Source organism: Pithys albifrons, chromosome Z (genome assembly GCF_047495875.1).
Source record: "Pithys albifrons albifrons isolate INPA30051 chromosome Z, PitAlb_v1, whole genome shotgun sequence".
NCBI lineage: Eukaryota > Metazoa > Chordata > Aves > Passeriformes > Thamnophilidae > Pithys > Pithys albifrons.
Genome location: NC_092497.1, coordinates 64,669,641 through 64,688,157, shown reverse-complemented (window position 1 = coordinate 64,688,157; position 18,517 = coordinate 64,669,641). Strand labels below are relative to the sequence as shown.

Below are 18,517 nucleotides of genomic sequence, written 5' to 3'. Positions count from 1 at the left end.
AAGCATTGCTAATAAGGAACTTTTGTTACACCCAGCAAAAACAAACTCCATGCAACTTAGGAGAAGTACCCACACCTTGCAGAAAGTGTTTAGGTTACCCACTAGAGGAAGAAAAGAATAACGGAAACGAGAGTAAGAGAGGAAAGAATAAAGAGAGAAAAAGAAAGGTTAAAAAGCATAGTTATCACTTAGAAGGTCACCTGCTGACAGCTCAGGAGAACAGGCCAAGGCCAGATGAAGACCTCGTGCTGCCTCCTTATCTTCTCTGGTCTCTACAGCCAAATCTGCCGACAGAGCCTCTGACCCCCTGGCCACTCTGTGTTCCCAGGCCATGGTGAGGGCCGTGTTCTCACTGTCCCTGCCAGTCCGAGCTGGGTCAGGGCCTTCAGGAGCTGTGGGGTGTTATGGCTGTTTGTGACTGGCAGCTGCTCTGGGGCTTCCCCATGTGGGCTCCAGGCCCTGCCATGGGGGACACAATGCCACCCCACCTCCGTGAGGTTTGACCCATCCCTGCCCCTCCACACACACTCACGCACCCTCACAAGGTGGTGCTGACCCAGCAATTGCTAATCTGGTGCATAACAATGCAGATGTGGGGTTTGATCAAACCTGCTTTTCATCTTCATTTTGACTTGTTTCTCTGCCACAGCCTGGTCTCTACAGAAGTGTCTGAATGATGGCTCTGTGGCATCTGGTGTCTGCCTGCTTTGTTTCATAGGATGCATTAGGCATTCTCAGTACAGGATTTCAAGAAAATGGGAAACAGTCATTTAATATCAATACTACAGGCATCATGTCCTTTCCTTGCTATTTTCTTTCTTTCTAGTCATATATGATTAATTGGTACCTGCTGAGTTTGACATTCCTGTTTTGGGGGATGATTATCAGACTGTTTGATGCAAAAACATCCCAGATGAATTCCTCCCAAAAGAGTTTTGCCTCTGTTTTGTGAACAGTCCATTGGCTTTCTGCTCAGAAGTTTACTCTCTGAGCTATCTTTGGAAGATGGCTAATGTATTTTCTTACTTTATCTTTAGGACCAGCTAACTAAATGGCTTTTTCTTATCAACTTTCCTGTAATGACGGTCCAGCCAGGTTTCTTCTTCACTGTTAAGTGTTTAAGATATTAGTTTTTTAATTCCTGCCTTTGAATAAAAGCAGTCATTACAAGAGACAGAGGATGGCATAAGGCTGACTGTGACAATAACAGAGCTAGGTGAAGTAGACAAAGTCATCATCCTCTGTGGGAACATAGCAGTTTATAGGGAAATTTGGACTTTGTGGAAGAGCTGGGACTGTAAATGTTTGTTGCTTTACAGTCATGGCATTTTTCCTGAATAGATGAAAAGATACCAGAGGTATTTTTAATGTCTGCATTTTCAGTGTTTTGTTATTTTAAACATGTCTTACTGTGCTACCCAGTTGTGTAATTCATATTGCTGGAATAGAAAAAAAGGCCACTGAGGAAAAAAATGGCTTTATTTTAAACCTTTATGTTAAATTTTTCTGTTGTAATGTTTAGCGCACACAGACTGAATGAAGAATTGCCATGCATAAAACAGCAAAGTTCCTTTTTTTAAGAAAAGTGAAATGCTGTGCTCTTGAGTCGGGAATAAAGACCATCATTATCTAGTGTCTTTGGCAAGATAGGACAGAGCTATTTTGTTTTAGAATGGAATTTTTGCATCTTCACAAGTGACAGAATGGACAGTAACAAATTTGCTTGTGAGATAATTTCTGTGATAGGTGGAGAATTTATGCAAAACATACTTCCACACTATATTACACAATTCCAGACAGGCAAAAAATTTGAGTATTGGAAAGACAGACTAAATTTTAAGTACTGGAAAGACTATAAAGCCTAGTTTGGTTCATGTGAGAGGGTTTTTGCTTCAGAAGTGACGCTTTTTAGGTGCTTATCCAAATCAAACTTGGAGTAACTGCCATTGCCACATCATTTTGTGTGTGCCTAGTAACATCTAACAATCTGCAGCCATTTACTTTACACCATACTCCTAATGCAAACATTCTTTGAAAGAGTTTTCTTTGATTTCCACATTAGCCAGGTGAACATAAACGAAGGCTTCAAGGATGTAGGGACTTCACATTATGGTAATGGCTGGATGAGTACTTAAAATAGAGTATGAGAAAAATTCTGTATTTAATATATCTCCCAAAAGTCATTAGAAGTTAATGATTGTTCTATATAATACTGATGATCTATTTTAGCTATTTTATTTCTTCAGAACTGAGAAATCCTTTCATTTGTTCTTTTACTTCCTAGTAAAAGGCCTTTTTCACGTCTGAGCTGCTCTTCTGTATTTATTTTTTAAGGTCATGAGAATTAATGTGATACAAATAATTTTGTAATATATATATGTGTGGTGGATTCACCTTGGCTGAATGCCAGATATCCACCCAGCCACCTCAGCCCTCCTTTTCTTAGAGGGAAGAGGAAACTAAAAAAATCTTATAAACCATGAGTTACTATGAGGCAGTTTATATTTTATGCAGAAAAGAAAATAAAGTAAAAATAATACACACACACACACACACACACACATGCATGCAAGGTAAAAGCCAACAATTCTCTACTTCCCACAAGCAGTGATGAATGATCACTTTTCCAAGAAGCAGAGCTCCAACATGGCAATGGTCATCAGCAGGTGGCCATTACCAGAGAGAGCAAGTACCTCCTCCCCTCCTTCTTTTGTACCAGGGTTGACATCATATGGTAAGGAATACCTCTTTGGTCAGTGTAAGTCAGCTGACCTAACCTGTGTCTCCTCCCAGTAACCAAAACATAGGCCTGTTTTCAACTCTTCTCTAGCTACCAGTGCAGAAACACAGCACTGGAGGGTTACGGTGAGAAAATATATTTTGGCTCAGCTAAATCCACTACAATCTACTTGGGTGAAAAAGACTAATAAGTGCACTAGAAGTTAAAAAGCAGTATTTTTTTTTAATGTCTAAGTACCATTCATACAGTATTTACATTATTACTTCCACTTTGCATTTTCTTGTCTTGTAGGTAAGAATATGTGAGTGGATACATAGTCAATTAGTAAGTGCACAGAAATAAATTACAAAGCAGTACAAGTGAGCCAGGTGATTGACAGGGTTGAGCCAAAAAATCTTGTTTTTCTCATGTAAACCTCAAGGGAGAAAAAAACCCTGATACCTTAAGAGGGTTCAGCTAATACAGATACTTTTTAAGGTCAGATTGTGGTCAACTAAGCATTCAAAGGCTTAGTGAGTTACATAAATTACCAATGTGGATTCTGCTGCTTATCACTGCAAATTTGAAGACATTTGAAAAAGGTATCACAAAGAATAGAGTTGTTCTTTTAGTAAAAATTTTAGTAAATTTACTTTTCTGGTAAAGCTTTCTTAAAAAGAGTATTATTTAAAAAGTTATTATTCCCTTTGGTGTTTTCCTTTTCACTTTGGTAGTTGCATTCATTCTTTACTAGTCTTCAGAAACCTCTGTTTTTTTTCTTTTTCTCTCCTAGTTTTTCCAACAGTTTGAGTGGATGCTGTTATGTCAATGCGCAAGTGTTACATGTCAGAAAACAAAGTTTCTACCCCTAAGAAGATATGAATTTCTTTTTTCTAGGCATAGTTGCTTGGGACAGTACTTCCTGTCTTCCTCCTTAAACAAATGCAAACTTCAGTTTTTAGTAGTGCAGATTGTTGTAGGGGCTTCTTCAATTTCTTCTAAATCTCTTTCAGTCACTCGGCAGTTCTGCGGGTGCTATAGGAAAGAAAAATGTACACAGATTCCACAGTCATTTGAATAATCTCACTTTCTATCAGTGAAACAAATCTTGCTTACTGATGCTGTCATTAAGGACTGCATGTTGGACTTTTTCCTTTAAAACTGAAATAAGCAACACTAAAAAATTGGCTTAAGGTCACTTTGGACTTACTTGAGGAAACTGAAGTATTCCAATATTTGGACTTTTCCCCAGAGTTTGCTTTCTAAAAGAGGTGCTTAGATGAAATGGAAAGCTGAAAGTTTGTGATGGAAATTTCCATCACAACTGCTTCAACTTAGCTGTTGTTCTTCTATAGGTGTGCCCAAAACAATACTGCTAATCACAAACTTCTTCAAAGATTGTTGAAGAAGTCAGAACTGCTTATTTAACCAGAATTAAAATCATTATTGTGTAATCTTTATCTGAATGAGGCATTTTGAACCTGGACTAGATTTGCCTTTTAGTAAATAAAAACATTAGACCTGAAAGTTAAGTACAGGAGTTCTGAGGATGCAAAATCTTTCAAGACAGGTACTCTGCTTTCTTTTCATTCTGTTTTTATTCTCTAATGCGCAGGTGCCTTGACCCAAGCCATTCGCAATTTTGCAAAAAGCCTTGAAGGTTGGCTTTCAAATGCCATGAACAATATTCCACAGAGGATGATACAAACCAAGGTAGACAAAACTGTTGCAATATTATTCTTCCAATGGCAAAGAGGGCAGGAGCATCTAAAAGCATTAGCATTTTAACGTTAATGCTAAATTTCATGTTTAGCATCAAGCATCAAATAATGGGAGAGGAAATAATATTATTTGATCTGTTACATGGGCATAATTCAAATATGAGGACTCATTAATAAAGACTATTAAAAAGAAAGTAAAGACTCAATCTGTGGAATTAATCTACAGATATGGAATACAATATTTAAAAACAAATAAATGTCTTCATAGGTTGCCGCTGTAAGTGCCTTTGCCCAGACTCTGCGAAGATATACATCTCTTAATCACCTGGCTCAAGCAGCTCGTGCTGTGCTTCAAAATACTTCTCAAATCAATCAGATGCTCAGTGATCTTAACCGTGTTGATTTTGCCAATGTTCAGGTAAATTGTACTTTTAAATAACAGGCTTTTTTTTTAATGTTATGTCCTCTATCATTTTGGACTTTATTGTTAGCTGACATTATTCTATGAAAGAAGTAAAGTGGAAACATTTTGCTCATTCATATATGTAGTGATTCTGTCCAAATACGATGACTTACACTTTATGAAAGTAACAGCTCAGAACCATTTTCTGTTTCCATTTACTGTCTTGAAGCACACGTATTCTTCCAACCTCTATGCAAATACAGAAAAATACATTCTTAGAATGGGTACCATGAATGATGTCTTAATAGTAGCTAGAATTATATTTTAGGTTTAGATCTCAGTAGCAAGTCTTCTGGAAGTGTCTTAAAGCTATTAAATGTAAACATTTTTCAGTAGAGCCTCTATTATTTAAAAACCCATACCATTAGTATATTTTGTCTAAGTGCCTATGCTTAAAGTTACAACATCTCCTGAATAATGGTACAGATGAGAACCTATTGAACGTAAGCTTTTGTTTTTATGTTTTTACTAAGCTTAATTTCTCTATATATTTCTGCTCCTCTGATGAAAAATACTTTCCTCCTTTTGACCAGGAAAGTGAAAGGTTTCAGATTCCTGGTAGTTCTGTTTCTCTCTTTTCTTTGTGAATAAATGTTAAAGTATGTGTTAATACTCTTAACAGAAGTCTGTCAAGAGTTCTTGACAAAAGATAAAATATATTAAATATATATGGACACAGATACAGAGCTTGTGAATGAGTTGTTAACTTGGCATAAAATAGCTAGAGCTTAAGAAGAGTGTTTACATTTAGTGAGCCTTGATTTTTGTCTGTTTCTAAATTGATCAGCTAGCTTTATTTAAACTTGGTAACACTAAGTTGCTGATTATTGGATGTGTAATGTGTTTCTCCATTTGTGTGCAGTTTATACTTTAAGTAATGTGTAATCTATTACTGCCAAGACTGAGCAAACAGAACAATCCTTGTTTGTGTACCAAATTTCTTTTATAAGATGATAGAACAGAATTTGTCTTTAGGCTTAACTTCTTCAGAGCAAAATTGATTTCTTCCTACTTCTACTATTACTCTAACCCCCCCATTTGACTCTTCTTCCTGCTTGCCGTGCCTGAAGTTTTAGAAAAAAATAACAAGTCATGAATATTTCTGTAGAAAAATGAGAAAAGTAGAAGCCTTTTTTTTGTGCGAATGAATGTGGAAAATTACAACAAACTTGTGTTGCTTCCATTCTTTGTTCTAATTTCTGGATTTGATGTCTGCTTTTTATATGCTATGTTTTTCCTACCCATTTGCTTTCTACAAAGTTACGACAGATATAAAAACTGCTTAGTTTGTCTAGTAAATGAGGTTTGTCCTTTTCACCCACTGAATACCTTAATCTTTGATATATAATTACATTCTGTGCTTCGGCTTATGTATTGTCAATTCAAGAGTTGCCATGTGCTGTAACAGGAGCAGGCTTCCTGGGTGTGCCAGTGTGATGACAACATGGTTCAGAGACTAGAAACAGATTTCAAGATGACTCTTCAACAGCAGAGCACTCTGGAGCAGTGGGCTGCCTGGCTTGATAATGTAATGATGCAAGCATTGAAACCATATGAAGGAAGACCCAGCTTTCCTAAAGCAGCACGGCAATTTCTGTTAAAATGGTCCTTCTACAGGTAGTATTTAATAGACTTCTGTAACATTCTGACTGTTTTATTTGCTGAATTGTGCACTGTAGTAAGGTTGACAAATATAATACCAAACACTGGCTCAGTTCATTGTGAAAAACGTGGGGGTTTTTTTAGAGTATTATTGTTGTTAACCTTAAACTAAGGGCTATCTGCAAGTGAGCAGCGACTTAAATGATCCTTGTTTATTGTTTTAAAGGCCATCTGCAAATGAATGCAGGTGGAATTTTGTCCAGAGTTAGAAACATAATGCGACAGTTTTTTGGTTGAATAACTACACCATTATTAAGCCACTATTGTTAGTATTATTTATTAAAACATTGTGGCATCTGTGTTTATTAGACAAGGAAGACAAAGCCTGCTTTTAATTTGTAAAAAGAACATTAAGAAAAGCATTCCATGTTAGCTGCTTATTGAAACAGTTATCAGAGTAAACCTTGTTCTTTGAACATGACTGTAGCAACGGCTTGCTGAAGATACCTGAATTTGTCATATAATACGAAGACACAAGTTTTGGTTTTGGTTTGGGGTTTTTTTTGAGTTTTAAGTTTCAAAGTTTTTTTATATTTTGGCAATTAAAACTTTTATCCTGGGAGGTGGACACAACAGACACTATTTAGGCAATAGTCTGGGTTTAAAATCAAACACATAGTTTTGTTTTCAACAAAGTTTCTTTCATGTTAAGTTTTGCCCTTGCTCAAGTATTAGTAGTTATGCTTAGGTCAAAACTGAAAACCAGCCAGTCTGGTTATTTCTTGTGTATTGTGGTGTTCAGCAGTACCTTCAGTGAAAGGAAAAAACCAAATGATTGCCTTTCCTGGTCATCGCTTTCCAAAGATACCATAAATGAGGCATTTGTGGATAATGTTGCTTTTGAGAATATTGGTTTTGAGGTGAAGTGTCTACATGGATAAATGTTAAAATGACTGTGACATATAATACATAAATATATATTTTTTATTTTTGAATAGCTCAATGGTGATTCGAGATTTAACCTTGCGCAGTGCTGCTAGCTTTGGCTCTTTTCATCTGATCCGCTTGCTTTACGATGAATACATGTTTTACTTAGTAGAACATCGTGTTGCTCAGGCAACAGGAGAAACACCTATTGCAGTTATGGGAGAGGTAAGACAATATGTAAGAGACTAGATTGATAGATTTAGTGATAACTATGGGAAAGTGTCTTTGCAAATTTTTAAACATTTGTGTGGAGTGTTTTAACAATAGATTGGGTTACAAATATATACAACAGTTTCAAGCTTGTTTCACTGGTTCACACTGAATTCTAAAAACTAGTTATTTCTAAATGAACTTCCTCTTTTACAAATCTGCATGCAGATTCATGTGCACAGTTTGAAAAATGTTGATCAACACACAACTTTTTTGCAGATTTTGAGAACTGAATACTTTGCATGAAAATAAAAAAGAGCAGAGTAATAGGAACATGTTATTTCTGTGGATCTGTTTACATGCATTTGCACATGTTTTGAATTCCCATGGAAAACATATACCCTCATTGACTTAAGAAGGATGGTTTACATGTAGTAAGACAAGTGCAGACATACATATAGGTTTGCAAAACATTTTATTTTCATACATGTATTTCAAAGCTTATTGTTTTAAAAAACAGAACCAGAGTCTCCATGCATAACAGTATTTGTATACTCATCTGTGGCATCTTCAAGACAAAGTTTATTTTATCCCTTTTCTTTTCAGTAGTTCATCCAACCTTTTATTTTGAGTGAGCCAGAGAGGAATGCATGAATTGTTACCAAAGAATTATGCTTCAAAAATACTGGAAAATTGATACATTTAAAAATACACAAGGTACTTAATAGGATGGACTTCTTACACTTTTACACTTGGAAGTTACTGTATCATATTCTATGTTAGCAGTAAATTGCAAGTGATTTTGCTACTTGATTTGGCATCAGTCATCATTCTTCCCTCAAGATATATTATATATTTCCAAGAGAAATTGAGAAATTCCTCAGTTTTATTTCTCAAACAATTTTATATCATGTGTCATGTCATGTTTCAAAAAAACTAAGTAACAACATTTCTGCTTAGTGTCCAGCATCACTGTACATGATCTTACATTTCTTGCCTACCTTTACTTTGCAGTAAGTGCTACACAATTGTACAGTTATTACATTCTTACTGCCTCAACAGACTTGTATATGTTAGACATAAATGTAGCATAGGGTCTTCTAAAAAGTTTATGAGACTGAAGATGGAAATACTACAAGGAAGTAAGTATTGCAAAACTTTTGGAGTTGAGGGGAAAGTAGAAGAAACATGTTAAATGCATGGCTTCTTATATTTCTGTGTATTTGATGGCTGTGACTGAAAAACAACAACACTACAGTCTCAACAAAAATTGTAAGGGAGTATAAAATGGTGTTGCAGCTAAGAAAAGCATTCTCATAGTTCAGCCTTCCTCTTCTCCCACCTTTGGATACAGGTATTGGCAAAGTTCTTCTGAAAAACACTGGTATCATCATTCGTGGTTAGAAATGTATTCATCTAAATAATGTGGTCCTTTCATTTGAGATTCATTGGTGGCATTTTGCTTTACCAAATCCTATTTAAGAGAAACCGGGGAAGAAGGAAAGGGAGTAAGGTTTCTAGCTTACAAACAACTTCTCTTAAGAGGTCTGGATTTTGATGTAAATCAGTTATCAGTTTATAAATCTTTTCTTAGCAGTGTCCTTCATCTACTTTACAGGTAGATTAGCAATACCATGACACACCCTGACTTTTGTTCCAGCATAATTAAAGTTGTTGCTGGGAAATTTGAAAAAGCAGTTTCTGTTACAGCATTGGCGGTTCAAAATGTATGTCCGTCATAATTTATGGCTTTATAAAACACAGAAATTGCTCACTTCAAGCAACAAAGGCCCTGATGAAGCAATCTTTAAAAAAGTTTGTACTTCTCTGTTTTCATTTTTGAGGGTTTACTTAGTGATAATTGTCTTAATAAGCACAAGACTGAGATGGAATGGGAAGGGAATTGCTCTGTCATGGATGTGGTTGCAGTGAAGATCATGTGTTTGAATGCTTGCATGAAACCAGTGGAGCAGAGGTTTGCTACATCATCGATATCCTAAGTTCACGTTTGCTTTAGACTGTGTCCAGTTTTTTATTGCTTATTTTGCAGTTTGGTGATTTAAATGCTGTGTCTCCTGGAAATATGGATAAAGGTAAGCATTTTAATATCTCCAGTGTATCATTCTTTTTAGAGCTAATATGTCTGAGCAAAATAAGTCATTATATTTTAAAAAGAGAATTTAGAGCTGTATCATTCTTTTAAGTGCATTTTTATGTTATATGGATACAAGAGTTATCTATGTAATATGTCACATGTAACAATGACTAGACTATTATAGGTTTGAAAATAAGAATCTTATTTTAAAGATGGTTATTATTGTCACAAAGAAATATTACAATTTTTATGCAGAATTTTGTTCTATCTGATAGGACAAAGGAAGGTAACAGCTCTGGAGGAAAGACAAGATAATCCTTATGTGTATTTAGCTGTAGTGACTATTTTGCTAAGTGAAGAATTGTATGCAAGTAGTCAGAAAGAAATAAGTTCTTTATAACCTCTTCATGCCATATTTTGACATACATTCTTATGCTGACTACTTGAGTGACTTGGGATGACTATACCTCAGAACACCCAACTAGTGAGTGATGCCTTGAGAAAGACCGCAGAAAACAGGACTACGAACCAACTTAGTGTAGGATAAGATAAAAAGGTTCTTTTAATGTCCAGGCTTAGGGCCTTCAGGAATACATGATGATGCACTTCTCCCTGTGTGTGTGTGTATGTGTGTCCCGACACTTGTTGCATGGTTTTGATAATACTGTTCATCCAGTCCCCAGTTCACCCATCCCCTCAGACCTGCCTCATCCTGCCCCCATCTCACTCCATCAGGAATTGAGTCTGGGGGAGTGTGGAACCGCCTTTTCATCAGCCTTCTCTTCCTCATAACACGCAAGGATACTTGGAGGCCTTCCAGTGTTCTGGGCTTTGAGGTTGTTGGCCCATGTTTATGTCTCATAGCACAGGCCTTAAGATATTATTCAGTCTTCTGCCTTGAAAACAAAACTAAATAGCTAATTGAATTTGAGGTATTGATATAGGGTAGGGGTCAGCATGCATAAACATTGAACTTAAGCTGCTGGAAATACTAAGTACACTAAAATAAATCTACACTCGCTCCAGTTGCTTCTAAAATGTATAAAAATTAGAAAATAAAAAATCCAAAAACCCTTAGGCATCAGAGGATAAGAATGTATGTAAAAATTTGGGATTGAGTCACCACAAATCTCCTTGCCTCAGTTACCCTGTCTGGAACTAAGAGTAACAACTCTTTTGTTCATGATGTCTTAGAAATGAGGCATTTTACAATATGAGGTTGATGTCGTTAGAGCTTTTCTTTGAGACTGCAGTTGTTTTTTGCACATACTCTATCAACAGTGTGTAACTCAAGTGGATCAATTAGTCTGTTTACTTATTTGAGATAGTAGTTGACTTTTCCATTAAAATTCAAAATTTTCTATTTCTGCTTTACCAGACTGCTAGTCTTCCTTGTACTTTTGTATTTTTTGCAAAAGGAAGACCCTTGTATTAGAATGTTTTCCCTTCATGCTAGTTACATGATGGTTTGTTTGTGCAGATGAGGGCAGTGAAGTTGAAAGTGAAATAGATGAAGAGCTGGATGAAAGTGGAGAGCCACAAGCCAAGAGAGAGAAAACTGAGCTAAACCAGGCATTCCAGGTGGGCTGCATGCAGCCAGTGCTTGAGAGTGGAGTACAGCAGAACCTTCTGAACCCAATTCATAATGAGCACATTGTTGCAACTACTCAGACTATCAGACAATGCAGTGCTACTGGAAATACATATACTGCAGTCTAATGTGAAACCTCCCCTGGCCTCCAACACAACCCCCATTACATTAGCCCCTTAGGTTTCATACAAAAAAAACTAAAAAAAAAAAAAAAAACTAAAAAAAAAACAAACTAAAAAAAAGCGCAAAAAGATAATAAGTCTGAAGATTGACTGTTGTCAAATTTAGCTGTTCATTAGCTGATCATTATTTGTTGGAGTTGTTAAATGGAATGTGTGTATGTATTTTGCCAGATGTGTTTAAAAAAATTTTTTTTTAAACAGAATTATTTTACATTGACTGCTCAATAAGGAGAATTTTCTTCTTGTCAAATGCAGGATTTTTGAAAAGCTTAATGTTAATGTTTTGTCCTCTCATAATAATTTAATTTTGTCATAGTTTTTAAAAATATTTTAATGTTAATTATTAGTTATGATGCTGATTTCATATAGATAGGTTTTTAATTAGATGCACTTCTGTGAAATATCAAAAGAATTATTTTCTTTGATTTACACTGGAGGCATACTTATTTGACAGCAGATGTATCAAATTTGTTATAAAAAGGTGCTTTTCATCGTACTACGAGAAGACACTATTTTGATAAAATTGTGAGTATTCAGGGGGATTTTTTTGTAATAATGCTGGAGGATTAAGGAGATCTTCTAGTCTTTTTCTGTGAGGAAGAAGCGTGTTTAAATGACAGAATTGTAACAGAATGTGGTAATCTGTATGGCATAAACATACTTAATTATCTGACCATGATGTTAACAATGCAAGCTTCCTTTAAAATCAACACTTCAAGATATTATTTGCATACCAGTTCCTCTGTTTTTAAGACTACTGATTCTATATGTGAGGCCACTGAACAGATGCTTTTGGCTGTTCAGGGGCACTGTAGTTGTTAGAAACTGAAGCTAAAAGAGAAGTGACTTGATTATTATTAATTTTAAGTGTATGTGCTACTTATGCTGAACTGGACATACAGGAAAACATTCCTCTTGGATAACTTTCTTCTATTCCAGGTCTCTTCCTACTAGTGGTTCAATCTGCTGCTCTTAGAAAAGATGATTTATAGAATGCAAGGAATGTAGCAGCCTGCATAATTTTCTTTTTGAAAACATTTCCTTGTTGTTAAAGTGGATTTAAATTTTTTCAAAAATTAGACAAGGCAGTATAACTGGCACACCTCACTTGTACTTATTCCCAATTGTGTAGAATTTGAATAGGTGGCTAGATGGACCATTGCCATTTAAGAATGTACATCAGGGATCATTGTACCTCGGCTATTACATGGTGCCTTAAACTGAACTGAAGCTAAGACTTAGTAATTTTTGTTATTCTTAACTCTTAAATTAATTCAACAAGGTGTGCCTGTCATTTTCAAATTCCCTAAGAAGTAAGGACAGGTTACATGGCCTTCAAAAGAGTAAAAGGATTTTTTATTATTAAATGATTTTAATATCCCTCTTAGAATGACAATAAACCTATTTTTTCTTGTTTCTAGCTGGATTTCACTTTAATACAAATAAAATTTGCTTGGGAATTTGGAAAGCAAAACTAGCTTTAATACCAACTTAAAATGTCAAAATAGATTGACCATAGTCCCAAGCATGATTATATATTTTCTAAACCCTTGCCTACTTTTAATTTTAAAAAATAAAAAGAAATAAATGAGCAGGTACCTAATGCAGTGCATGTTTTCAATTTCTATATTTTGTTGTGTATCAGTCAGATATTACATTTTAATGGTTAAATAATAACAGTTTGTAGAGACCATATTAATTGACATTAAAGAACTCAAGTTTTGATTCATAAACATTTCATTAAGCAGACACATGAATTTGCTACACTAAGATAGTGGAATTAAATAAGAGAAAAAGCCAAAAAGTAGAGAACACAAAAAGATCAACTTTACAGAAAAGACTGTGCAGGAAAATTACAATTCTTTTATTCTGGTTAACTAGTGTGTCTGACAATGAGTTTAAAATCATGTATACCAAATGGGAGAAGAGCATGTAAAATGGAACAGTGTATTTATAGCAAAAAAGTTTGTTGCTAGAATTTACATGTGCTCCAAATACAGCTGCACATAAACTAAAATGTTATAACATTATTGGTGCACAAAAATAAATTTTAATTCCTTTGCAGAATTGTGAACCCATCCAGCTCATTCTGTGTAGGTATAATTCCTACTAATGTCAGTAGATGGCTTTTGCCTCAGTAAAAAGTAAAAGTGAGGTTTATATTCCTTTTTCTAAACTCATAAATGCACTGAATCTCATTATGGATTTGTTGTCCTCACATATATCACTCAGTGTGTCCTGATTTTTCTTTAGAAATCAGCACAGCTGTACCCTTCACCAAAAATGCTAAAACTAAGCTGTGATAAATATTTACTCCCCTTCATTGTGCATTATAAGATGTTTACAAGTAAAATAAAGTGAAATAATTCAACATTTTTTTAATTTTCAGCTTTTTTTTTTAAATACTGTAGTAATTGTTGAAATTTTTGTATTGGTTTGTGTTTTCTTATTATTAACCTTTCTTGCTTTAATGTTGAATTTGTTATTGCTGAGAAAAGAGTACGATTGTAAAAGTAAATTTAGATTGCTTCATATGGTGGGACTTGAGTATCATTCATTATTTCGTTCCCCACTCCACTCAGTTGTTCACTCTCACACAGTGAAAACCAAAACTGAACAAAAATCTAAATAGAAAAAATGGAATGTACTTCATAGCTTCTAAAAACAATGTATTATCAGAACAAATTGGAACTATTCCTGATTTGGAAAACTGACTGGAGTCTGTATTCTTGTGTTAAAATTTTAAAGATTTTACCAGATTTTTTTAGAGCAACTATCTTACTGTAAACTGCATTGTATACTTAAGAGATTTGGGGGTCTCCTGATTTATTTTTACTGAAATTTTAATCAAACACTTAGATAAAACATTTTGCACACTCTTGCTATTTAATAGTTGGGTTTTAGTAATCATTGAACTACAGAGATACCAATACCTCAGCCCATGTTCTATGATGTGTAGCGTGTGGTTGCATTGCCACACCAGCAACGGGGCCTGTTGTCAGCACTATGGAGAGGTGTAGCCTGTGTCCACAGGGCAGACATGAGAGCTGACATGAGTTATGTATTTTATCTAATCATGAAATGGAATCCAGAATAATTATTTTAGAGGCATTTCCCCCATTAGCACAAATAGCACAGTGAACAGTGTGGGGGAAGAAGTCTTATTGAACTACCTTTTCAAAACACAGGGCCCAATTTTCAAAAGTTTTACATCTATTAGAATTTGTTGGTACATTTTCATCTTTCTCATTGTAAATCAGTTTTAAAGCTTCTTTTTTATATTTTTTTTTCTGTTCTACTGTAGCATGCTCTAAGCACCTTCATTTTAAAAATGTTCCATAAAAATTTGTAAACTAGATGTTAAATTATTTGCCTATAAAATGATTATTTACAGCATTACTGCCTTTAGGTAAAAGAAAAAAATAAGAAAATAGATAATGTTCTGTCATTCAGAAATGCATAAGTCTATATAAAAATTTTATTTAAAATTAGGTATTTTTTAAATATCTGAAACATGTAGTTCTTTTCAGCTTGTTTCCCTCGGAGAGATTATCTGATATCTTTGTCATTCTCACAAGTTGACATCTTCATTGTTTAGAAAAAAATTTATGTTAGAGATGCACTACAGTCCAGTTTAATTCAGAACGTTTTTACAAAACAAAACTAATCAATCATTGAGAGCCATAAACATGCTGACAAAACAATTAGATTTATTAGTAATATAAATATACAACAATAATTTCAGAGTTTACTGAGAGAGCAGTATGAATTTCTGAAAATTGGGCCCTTGTCACACTAACAGGACATGGTCTTTGTATATGGTTTAAAACAAATCAGTACATGAAATTCTAGTATCTCTGCTAATTGGTTTGGTGATTTAACACAGACAATAAAAACTGGAATAGAAGCATAAACACACAGTGCTTAGTTCTAGTATTAAGAAATTAATTTGATATAATGCCTTGCATTAACCCTTTGAGCATTGTAAGTAACATGATGGGAACAAAGATTTTTAGATAATTTAATTAGTCCACTGAGCATATACTTTGAAATAGCTGATAGTGTTGTAAACTTTTTTTAATTATGTCTAAGTAAATACTTGCATACTATATGGGGATGTTTTTTTATTACTAGGAGGCTGAATAGATGTAGGCAAAATATTCACTGCCATTGATGTGTACTGTCTAATAGAAAACAGTACTTCAGCTCCCTGGTTTTCGTAATTGCATATATTTATAAAGAAAATCAAACATATGATTCTACAAATAAAAAGTTGTCTACTTTAAGATGCCTTTGGAAGATAAAGGTTTAGAAAATATATTCAGTTATTTTGAAAATCTTCTGAGGTAGGTTAGTATTGGGATACTCTGATACTGTAAAAGAGAATTTTTAGGATTAAGAGAAGGCTTAGTAATAATAAATTTTTCAGAATATTTGATGTGTTTGCATTGAAATTCTTCGCAGTGTTTTTTAGAAATAGGAACAAAAAGTGCACAATTATATTCATATTCCTTTTAAAACTCAGCCACTGCAATAACAACTAGCTAGAAGATGAAGGTATTCTATTAAATTTCACTTACAAGGGTACAGTTTGGATGACCCTTATTGAATGTCAGAATTTTAAGAGCAACATAAAAATTGCATGAGCAAATATTTTAGCAAGCCCCTATGTTCTTAAAATTGCTGCATAAAAGAACAAGGGAACAAGTGTAGCAGCAAGTAAGGATTATTTTAACTTAGAGATACTGATGCCACTTTACTAAGTGAAAACACATTTTCTACTGTTTTTTTGCAATATCAGTCAGTCAGCAAACACTAAAGCAGCTGTACTTTTTTAAGTCTAGCTGAGGGTAAAGAAAAAGAGTATCATTTTAAGTTGTTTAAGGGAATTACGGCAGTAATATAGTGCAAGTAAGCTGTAAACATTTTTAGTCAGTTAATGCGAATTAATGCATAATTAAATAACAAATGCAATACTCAAAGGGTTTTAATTTAACAACATTTTTATTCATAATTTACTGTAAATGCTTCTGAGTTTGCATGCCTTGATCATTGCTGCTAGTGATTTTATGTGCCAGTAGACCTGAGTTTAATTTACCAGTTTAACTAAGAAATAGTAAAAGCCACTTACAAAGTGACTGCCTAGTGTTTGTTTGAAGTAAAATATGCCTTAGTTTGAAAAATCTTTTAACCCTTGTTTTATTCTGACTTTTTTTCCCTTTTGCTGTTGAAAGAAAAAATTGGCATTTTGGGATTGGAAGCCCTGAGTCATTAAATATTTGGTACGAATTGTCCTTGGAGTTTGCTCATTAAGATGAAACTCACTGTAGAAAACAAGGCCCAGAACAGGCCTATGGGCATCAAATGAGCCTCACTTAACACTAATTCAGGAAGATGTTCTTTGTCTGTTCTTAAGCACTTTCTTGATTATGGTGCAAACATCTTACAGGAGTTTTAGTTTGGATTAAATTTACTCTGAAATAATAAATACCTTTGTAAGAGGAATTTAGGCTTCAGAGGAACAACGTTGCATGGATTGGTATTTACCAGGAACTCAGTTCAATTCTTTTTGACTCACTGATACCAGCAAAATCTTTTTACACAAAGAATACTTCATGGGTTCCCCAAGTAAAGTTCCCTTCCATACAATATTGAAGTGATTGCCTTGTATTTAAACATTAAATATCCATCTTAGAGTAACCTAGTTAAGCAACTTAAAATATGTTAGGAAAATACCACTTTGTACCAAAGCAAGTTGTCCATCTCCACTCATCCCCACTGAAAATTTGGATTTACAGTTAAAAACCAATGAGGCTGTTAAAGAAACTTTGAGTGCCTTTCAAAAACTTAGAAAATTGTGCCTGAGGTGGTAAACTTTAATTAGGTTAATTCTAGAGCTACCAATCAGAAATTTCATCATCACTCAGGGCTTTCTTACCTTCTAGGAAACTTCCTTTGTTGTATTTATTTTATACTGTTTTTTTTAAGTGCCATCATTTAAATTTCACTTAGTAAGTGGCAGATTACATTATCCAGTCCCACAGCACAAAAACATCATAATACTAGGACATATTCAAACTCTTATTTTCCAGTTGACTGAATATATTATGTAAATGAGGTAAGCAACTTTTTGTAGATTGTATGTGAGAGATAATGTAATGTTCTTTTCCAGGTTTTGGGCTACAGTTGAATATACTTTTTAATTATTTAAAGAAGACATCTTTACAGAATAACGTGATGGTTTTTTTTGTATAATGTATTTGATTTTGTAAATACGTATTTCCTGATGTGATTTTTGTGACAAATGCTAAATCTTTTAGTATATAATGTCCTCTCAAAACTGGCAGGAGCTAAATAATAGTTTGTGGGCAATTTGTATTGTGTACTGTACAATAACTGGGGACCTTTTATAATTATAAAAATATATATTAACTTTTAGTGTGTTGTTTAAAAAAAATGACTGGAACATACTAAAGACAGTAGGATTTTTCTGAATATTTCAGACTTGAACTCAGGCTAGCTTTCTTGTGTTTTTCAAAACAAAATCGTGTCTTGTCTTTTAAAATCAATAAATTTGTTTTCTTGTTACAAACAGATATGAATTGCTTCAGTTTTTATATAGCCAAGTATTTTGGATTGTTGTACTATTGATTTTGAGACTAAAATTATTTAATCTTACACCTTTTAAAAAAGACAACATTTTTTATTTGTCAGCAACAGAACTAAGCCACAAGTGTGTCTCAAATGGCAAAAGAAACAAGTATTTTGAATCACAAAATTGTTAGGGATGGAAGGGACCTCTGGAGATCATCTAGTCCAAACCTCCTGCCAAGACAGGGTCACCTAATGTGTCAGTCCTATTAAGTAGCTGTCACATTCCCAGGATATACAGATTGTAATATTCTTATTAATTTCAATATTAACAGTAATTTCCCATTACAGATTTAGCCAGTTAGCAGCTATCAGTGAGGGGGCACACAGACTTTGACCTCTGTGAATAAGTGGTG

General features: G+C 34.3%; 1 protein-coding gene across 3 annotated transcripts in view; it reads left to right on the top strand.

Moving 5' to 3' along the window:
- RFX3 (regulatory factor X3) overlaps positions 1–18,106 on the top strand; it is a 117,481-nt gene extending 99,375 nt beyond the window's left edge. For all 3 annotated transcript variants that reach the window (XM_071580767.1, XM_071580766.1, XM_071580765.1), the window contains 6 exons: positions 4,335–4,432; positions 4,709–4,858; positions 6,312–6,520; positions 7,504–7,657; positions 9,693–9,735; positions 11,218–18,106. In XM_071580767.1, coding sequence (XP_071436868.1) covers positions 4,335–4,432; positions 4,709–4,858; positions 6,312–6,520; positions 7,504–7,657; positions 9,693–9,735; positions 11,218–11,456 — 893 coding nt within the window. In that variant the 3' untranslated portion in view covers positions 11,457–18,106. The remainder of the gene's footprint in view (positions 1–4,334; positions 4,433–4,708; positions 4,859–6,311; positions 6,521–7,503; positions 7,658–9,692; positions 9,736–11,217) is intronic.
- The last annotated feature ends 411 nt before the right edge of the window (positions 18,107–18,517 follow it).